Source organism: Calliphora vicina, chromosome 4 (genome assembly GCF_958450345.1).
Source record: "Calliphora vicina chromosome 4, idCalVici1.1, whole genome shotgun sequence".
Classification (NCBI taxonomy): domain Eukaryota; kingdom Metazoa; phylum Arthropoda; class Insecta; order Diptera; family Calliphoridae; genus Calliphora; species Calliphora vicina.
This window is the reverse complement of record NC_088783.1, coordinates 15635432-15644247: the sequence shown is the minus strand read 5'-3', so window position 1 is coordinate 15644247 and position 8816 is coordinate 15635432. Positions and strand designations below refer to the sequence as shown.

The window sequence follows — 8816 nt, the reverse complement described above, 5'->3', positions numbered from 1 at the left end:
TGTCATTCCGTTGGTAATTTCTACATTTTTCATTTGCCACCCCACGAAGTATATATATTCTGGATCGTTATAGATAGCGAAGTCGATATAGCCATGTCCGTCTGTACGTTGAAATCAACATTCCGTAGCCCCCAAATAACTTAAATATATGATTCATACATGAATATGTTGGGAATTCTTCCGGCTCGGTAGCTATTTAAAATCAGCCCATAAATGGCTGAGATATAAGAAAAAAACCGGGACAACCTCTATTTTTGCCTTAATTTTGATCTATATCTGGATTACTAAGAGCTAGTTTCTGGGATAAAGATAATCTACATTCTTCGTTCAAACCTAAATTAAACTGAAATTAAAAAATCCCGGCAAAATATGTTTCAGGTTTGATATAACAGCGTGTTAAGCTGAGTTTAACTGACAAGTAAGAAACTAGCTCTCAGTCATTAATATAGACAATATGGATATCTAATGATAGATATTTCAAAGACCTTTGCAACGAGGTATATAAGACCATAGTAAGTTGGACCTACAATGGGTCAAAATCGAAAAAAATATTTTTTAACCCGAATTTTTTTTTGACCAAAATTTTTTTTTTGCCATAAATTATTTTTCCAAAATTTTTTTTTTTAAAATTAAAAAAAAAATTTTTTAAAAAAAATAAAAACAATTTGGAAAAAAATATTAAAAACAATTTTATAGCAATTAAAAAAAGTAATTTTGTTTAAATAAAAATATTTAAAAAAATATTTGTATGTATAATTTGGTATATTCGGATGTGCCGAATCTTAGCTATATTCGGATGTGCCGAATCTTAGCACATCCGAATATAGCTATCTTACTTGTATTTAAATTTTAGACGTTTTATAAATAGGTCCCTCTTTAATTTATTAAAGTAAAGTGGAAAGGTTAAATATGAAAATATAATGAGTTTTGCTTAAAAATACTTCGTTATTAATAAACTTGAAATGACACCTGCTGAAACATTCCAAAAATATTCTGAGCAAAAACAAATATTTATACAACAAAAACAATAACCTTAATAAAACAAACAATTTAGTTAAGAAGTTAATAACATTTAAAGAATTTTTGTTAAATATTCCCCATAAAAATAAATTTGGGTAATGTACATAAACAAAAAACAGTTCAGCATGATTTAGTTTTAGAGTAAATTGTTTTTGTTTGCACAAAAATTATTTGTTCATAAGTAATTTAAATTAGCTGAAGGAATATATTTTGTATTTATATCTAAATTGGTATAAATTTTAAAAAAGTATCATAAATGACTTACCCAATTGGTAAATATGATTCTAAGGCTTGATGTATGCTTAGCTCAGGTTCTGCTAAAGCCAGACCTTTAGACAGCAAAGCAAAATGTGTGCTAATAGTCTCGCTAATACTAGACAAATCTTCTACATCTTTGTCATCTGAAATAATATAAAAATATTGAAATTTAATGAAAATAAATATTTAATTAATTCAAAACATTTATCAAGGAAATTACCGGGTAAACTTAAATTTTTCTTCATTAAATTCGCACTGCACATGCCACCCAAGTAGGATAACTCCTGTTCTATGCGTACCAAACAGGAATTATTGCCATTTAACTAAAAAAGGAAGAATTATTTGCAAAAAAATTGTAACAAAAGCAACTCATAACTCTTACCAATACAGGATTATCATAGCCCACTACCAAACATTTAAAACCATAACGATTAACATGAGGATCTTGGGCATACAATGAGGAGGTTTCCAAAGAAAACTCCACACAATTGCCAGGTAAAATCATAACATTTTGCAACCAGTTGGAGGGTCTAAAATAATATAAAATCGTACATAAATATTGCTTTACTGCTTCCATCTAAAAATAAACTTACGTATTGAATTTTTTCACCACAAACCAGTCCGGTTCATTTTTCTGCTGTCCCTCCTTGTGGGCCGACAACTTATAACAAGTACTCATTAAATTGGCACTTTTACTTTGCACCCCTCTACTTGTCTTGACATTATTATCCAATATATCATAATAATCCTCATTGGCTGGCGTTGTTTCGGCACTCGTCATAGGTCTAACGGGCAGTGAGACCAATAAATAATCTTCCAATTGAGCAGTACCACATTGGGCATCAAATTCAATAGTCAACCATTGTACACAGGCTGGAAATTCAACGCGATAACAATTGATTGATGCACTTCTATAGGGATGTTCACTTTCCACTACACAATAATGATTGCTCGTTGTAGGCACCTCACTTGGTGGATTATCGTTTGGTGGTTGCTGTTGGTTGTTGATGGCATCACCAACTAAAGCATTGCCGCACTCTTCGTTATTAATGAGTTCGAGTTTTTTATTGAGTGATTCAAATACGGGTCGTAAACGTGGCACTGTTATGTTGGATTGATTTGTGCCGTCTTTGGTGGAACTCAATTGATTGAGAGCAGCAATGTGTGGTAAAATGTCCTTGATTAAACCCAGTATTTGAACGGAGCTCTGCAGGGGGAGACAAGGAAATCAAAATGGTTAAATGCTTTATTAAACTACGATTGAAGTTTTTAAAGTTCTTATGAAACCACGATTAAAGTTTTTAAAGGTTTTTGTAAACCACAATTGAAGATTTTAAAGGCTTTAGTAAACCACAATTGAAGATTTTAAAGGTTTTTTGAAACTACGATTGAAATTTTTAAAGGTTTTATTGAACCAGGATTGAAGATTTTAAAGGTTTTTTGAAACTACGATTGAAGTTTTTAAAGGTTTTATAAAACCACGATTGGAGTTTTTAATGGTTTTACCAAACCAGGATTGAAGTTTTTAAAGGTTTTATAAAACCAGGATTGAAGTTTTTAAAGGTTTTAAAAACCACGATTGAAGTTTTCAAAGGTTTTACAAAACCACGTTTGAAGTTTTTAAAGGTTTTATAAAACCACGAATGACGCTTTTAAAGGTTTTATAAAACCACGATTGAAGTTTTTATAAAACCACGAATGACCCTTTGAAAGGTTTTAGTTTTCAAAGGTTTTATAAAACCAAGATTGAAGTTTTTAAAGGTTTTAAAAACCACGATTGAAGTTTTTAAAGGTTTTATAAAACCACAATTGAAGTTTTTAAAGGTTTTCTGAAACCATGATTGAAGTTTTTAAAGGTTTTATAAAACCACGATGGAAGTTTTTATAAAACCACGAATGACGCTTTGAAAGGTTTTAGTAAACCACGAATGACGCTTTGAAAGGTTTTAGTAAACCACGATTGAAGTATTTATAAAACCACGATTGAAGTTTTAAAAGACGAATGAAGTATTTAAAATCAGCTAGAAACGTATAAACTCACCTTTGCATCATTACACGCCAAATTCGCAATATGAGCATAAACCAGAGGCAATAGAGTATGAAACAAATTCGATGATCCAATATTGAAAACATCCAATATTTGAATAGCTGCCATTTGAGCTGGCGTTTCCTCCGAATCAGCACGCCCTATAAGTCCCGGATTATACTGAGAAGCACCCATTAAACTTTCCACCGCCTCAGCACCAACACGCTCATTACCATTAAACTTAGTGATCTGTCCATTACGGAAATTTAAATCATGAATTGATGAACTCTCCTCAATCATTATATCTTTTGGATGGATCTCCGTGGCGCCAATCTCAATTTCCATTTCAAAGGGATTGGTGGATCTTTTCTCAAACTTTAAAGTTTCTATAATGCCCTTGGAAAATGATTCCAAACGTTTGGATAGATCTCTAGCTGTCGATATGCCACCAGCTTCGGCTGGTAGATGAGAGGTTCTCGAATTGTTGGCCCAATTAATATCCATATGCTCTTCAATTGGTGTTATATTGTGCTCCGAATCTATGGTTTGTGAATGATTCGAGGAGTTGTCGGAAGGTGACAATGAAGCGGCCAAAGTATTGCGCGCCAACACCAGTAGTTCTGTGCATTTTTTGGTAATATCCGTGGCAATTTGTAAGGCTGTATCACGCATGGTTATTTCATTGGAAAGAGTGGTGTCGTTGATACCATTTATGGGACATGCAGAGCCGGCACCATTGGCTGTAGCATTAGAGTCCTGCTTGATGGGTGTACTGTAGTAGAGTATACTGGGTATTTGACCACGATGAGCATTAGTACCATTGAAACTGAGATCACAGGCATAGAAGTGGAAGGTAGAGCCACAAGGTCCTCGTATCGAAGGCATGCCACCATCTCCCGAACAGGTGCGATGACCCTGAGAGCAAAATCTCAAGGCATAGCGGGTATTTTCCTAAAAAAAAATTAAATTTGTTTAAACAATACCCAGCAAAAAATAATGGAAGTGCATCTTTACATATGACATTTTAATCACATCTAAAGTTGCAAATGAATCTTTTCTACCTCTGAAGATGTGATTTTAAATATGGGTATTTGACACTGAATTATAAATATTTCGTTGATGTAATTGTTTCCTACATTTTTTGAATTTTATAAAATTTATTAAAACCTGTAAAAATTGGTGTACAAACAATTTTTACATTTTTTAATCATTAAAATTAATCAACCATTGTTTCATAAATTTTATAACTACATTAAAATCAATTCATAAATGCTCAATTACATCACTTTTTTTCTATTATTTATATTTCCATCCAAGATGCCAAAAAATATAGGTATCCACTACCTACATTAAAATAACACCTTAAAATCGAAATTTAATCGCATCGAAAGCATCGAATTTATTAAGTAAAAAGTTGTCAAAAATGAACAACATCCCTCCAATGACAAGCTAATGTAAAATTCATAGCTTTTTCACCAAAATTGGAAGTACATCAAGCATGCTATTTGTTGTGAAAATTCTGCATCTTCTTCCTCACTTTTTTTGCTGGGTATTTATTAATTTCGTTTTCAATTACCTTTATCAACACAGATCTTTCAAATTTGATTTCAGCCATATCGTTTTGTACCGCTGCTTGATCATAGGTACCCGATACAGATTCCAATGTTTCCCATTTATGTTGTTGCTGCTGCAGGGGTTGTTGTACATCGCCCGAATTATCATATAAAAGCTCTAGTTGATATTCGTAGCTGCCTGAACCCGAGTAAACCATACAGCCGGCAATTGCTAGACCAGAACGATCTACGGAAAATGCTATAGCATCAGGGCCAAAACTGCCCGTATTCCAAGTGCGATTTTGATCGCAGCGACCAAAACGAGATCCTGATGAATGTAAGGTTCGTGGTGGTATAAACATTTTGTCGTACTACAGAAATAGGGATTTAATAATGTTCAAACTTTCGAAAACTAGTTAAAAACTACTTACATCTCCTATAGCGGTTTGATAGACAATTTCCGCCAACACACGCGCCAACAAATGACAACAATTATCTATAAGACCCTGATTGAAATCTTTGGCGGAGAAACTGCTGCTAGAATAATTGTAGTGGATACTACGATTGTAGATATTTTCCAAACGATCTCTTATAGGATTGGCTATAATATCTAACAAACGCATTAAGACATCCTTAAAGGTCCAGGAATTGCTGAGGAAGTCACGTTTTTCCTGTTGCGTACGATAAATCATTTGTTCCACCAATATGGGATACTGATGAGAATCTGTAGATGACAGCATGGGTAAACCAGAATTATCACTAGGACTAATAATGGATTGGCGATCGCCACTCTGGCTTAACAAAGCAAATGTTGAACGTAGTTTTACCGTGGGTGAGCACAAGCCCGCCAAAATGGCACTCAATAAACGTGAGTGTAAAGTACCTTGCTAAAAATTAAAGAAACATAAATATTTGTATTATTTTAGTGACATCTAAACCCACCTTGTCCATTTCCGATAACAAATCACACAAACAATTCCATTTCAAGGTTGAGGTGGGATAAAATACCCCAAAACAGGCCACAAAACTAATGTGACATTCATCAAGTATCTCCAAAGCCATGGTCAAGGCTTCATCATTGGTTATATCCTGGAACAAATCATCACAAAAGATGCCTATTAGCATGGCCCTTACATTGCCAATACACTCAGCCAATTGTATGTTTTCCATGTTGGATTTTCTCATGGTTGTTTGACTGCCTCCAATATTGTTATCGTTGAAATATTTTGTTATTACCGAATTATAGGGCTTTGCAAATTTGCTCATGTCCTTATCCAAACGATTACTTAAGGGCCTTTGTGAACCCGTTGAAATATAATCAGCTATCTCATCAGTTTGTCCATATTGTGGATAAATTTCATTGGTATATTTCCTTAACAATCTCAGGCAGGACTTATTAACATGTATTAAATATTCCAAAGATTGTTTAACTTCCAGATGATGGGCCATGTCCCTTTGTTCGCGCAAATAACCCTTAAAAGCCTCCCACGACCAATTTAACATTAATACCAAGCTCTCGAAGCATTCTTTGTTCACTGAATTGGCAAACTCCTTGGTTACCATTTTCACGGGATCAATGTCGACGGGAGCGGTTGAAGGTTTAGTTTCTTGTGTTATCAAACGATAGAGTATGGCTGGTATTTGTCCTGAATTGACATCGGTGCCATTGTTGGCTTTCTTAGATGATTTAAAGGTGAACACAACTTGATCTTCTGTGGTCACCGTGGCCTGGCCACATGAACCACAATCTGAAGAGGGTCCTGCAATACGTGCCCACACCAAATACCATTTGCCGGCCATGGTATTAATGGGCTTGGGTAATAAAATATGAAATTTACTACGGGCTGGACATTCAAACGGCACCTCTTTGGTTTCACTTATTAGGGTGCCATCTTTTTCATAGCCACCGCCATCGGAGCCCATATCGTATAGTTTTAGTTTGCAGGAGTATTCACCTCGACCACCAAACATGCCAAAGCCATCTAAAGGAGGAATAAACAATAAGAAAATACATCATTAAAGGATTCTAAAGCGAAACTAATAAATTTTTAAAGATTTCCTGATATTTGTATTCGATAACTGAATGGAGGAGCTAAACAGGCATCAGTATACTTACATATGACCACATCTGTATCAGCTGAAAACCGTATAGCCTCTACACTATGACCAGAATAACCCCAACCACCACCGAAATTGTCAAAACGATTAACCACCTGATATTGATTATCTTTGGTATCCTTGTGTTGGTTGTCCTCTTTGGGTGTAACATCTTCAAAACAAGCGGGGCTGTTAAACATAACCATAAAAGAAAATTAATAAATTCTAAAACTAAGTAAATTCTAAAACAAATTACATCACATCCTGGGCTGATGTCAAAACATCCAAACAAGCCAAAAGATTTAGAGAAGCATGTAAACGTGAGATGTGCGAATCAAATTTATTGGGCAAAGACAATTCGGGAGTCAACAAAGCATGATAATTGGAACAATTCTACAAAAAAAGATTAATATAAAAATATCTATAAAGAATTTCTTTATTAATTTAAAACATACTGTTGCTGCTGATATTATATCGCTGGCCAAAACATTGTAGCTTAATACTCTTTTCTGATTACTATCATAAACCCACAACACATTGTACATGGGATCCATGGCAAAGGCCAGCTTGGAATAGCTTTTGTCGCCTAACACCACTGAAGGCAAGGCAGTATTTAGTGAACCCGCCGATACAGTATTGAGTGAGCCACGCTGTCTGTCTTTACGTTGCGATGAGGAGGCATTATGCATGTGATTATCTTGTAAATCGAATAATTGATTTCTAGCCTCATGCATGCTGCGTGACATTTGCTCATTGATGGCATTTGAGGAGGAGGAAGGACCCATTTGTACCATATTCTGATCAACATTTTGATTGACTTCGGGCACAACTTTGGGTTTGTTGGCATGTTCCATTTTAACGAAATCCACTTGATTGAAGTAGTGAGCCGTGCAATTGCCATCACGACGATTGATGGAAATGGCATGGAATGTCAAGGGAATGGTGGGTATCATTACTGGAAATTATGTCATTAAGTTAAAGATTGGCTTATTTAGGTGTAAATTAAAACTTACATATGGTTTTCTTATTGGCGGCCACATTCATTTTAGGCAACATTTGTGTTGTTATCAGCGACTCATCGACTTTTATAAAAGTCTGATCACCACTGGCTCCTATCCAGGTGGCTTTTTTGCCAAAACTAGGACCAATACCACTAAAAAAGAAAACAAAACGTAAAGACATATTTTAATTTTAGCAAAACAAACTTACAATACTACTCCAGGGGTACAATGCCACAATATCTTTTGTCTCTGAGCTATTAATTGGGCCACTGTCGGTTTCTCCGGAGCTGGCTCATTATTGCCCAACGATTCTCTTAAGCCTACCGGATTATTTGCTTTGTCCCTGTCTGTATTACTGGCACCCTTTTGTTGAAAATCATGTGGCAAACGACCGAGTTGACCCTTTTGAAAGTTACCAAATGTGTAGACCAAACCTTTATAGGTCAACAACACGGTATGATTACTGCCAGCGGCCACTTGACATACATTTCCAGCTACGCTTATGCGTACAGGTCCACTGGCAGGTTGCATATCCCCAGTACCCAATTGACCAAACTGATTGCTGCCGAAGGCATATACCTCACCGGAAAGTGTGAGTACAACAGTATGGTGTAAACCACATGATACTTGTACCACGGGCGATGTTGAGGGCATACTCAGCAGTTGTGGTGCTAAGGGAGCCACTCTAGGAGGATTATCTTCGGCGTGACTAGAAGCCTCATCAGCACTTTTCTTTTCTTTGCGACGCATTATAAGACTTTTGGAACGTTGGCGATTTAGTTGTTTGTTAGAATCTTTAGTGTCTGAAACTGGAAATAAATAAAAATAAGTGGTAGTTCTTGAAGATTTAAAACAGAATAT

At 35.3% G+C, this 8816-nt stretch overlaps 1 protein-coding gene across 1 annotated transcript in view; it reads right to left on the bottom strand.

Annotated features, from left to right (window-relative positions):
* hiw (highwire) overlaps positions 1–8816 on the bottom strand; it is a 108797-nt gene that overhangs the window by 94993 nt on the left and 4988 nt on the right. Inside the window, 13 exon segments of the mRNA XM_065507449.1 lie at positions 1286–1421; positions 1499–1601; positions 1661–1808; positions 1872–2485; positions 3320–4255; positions 4881–5228; positions 5289–5744; positions 5800–6839; positions 6974–7143; positions 7211–7347; positions 7410–7909; positions 7968–8107; positions 8164–8816. Coding sequence (XP_065363521.1) covers positions 1286–1421; positions 1499–1601; positions 1661–1808; positions 1872–2485; positions 3320–4255; positions 4881–5228; positions 5289–5744; positions 5800–6839; positions 6974–7143; positions 7211–7347; positions 7410–7909; positions 7968–8107; positions 8164–8816 — 5381 coding nt within the window.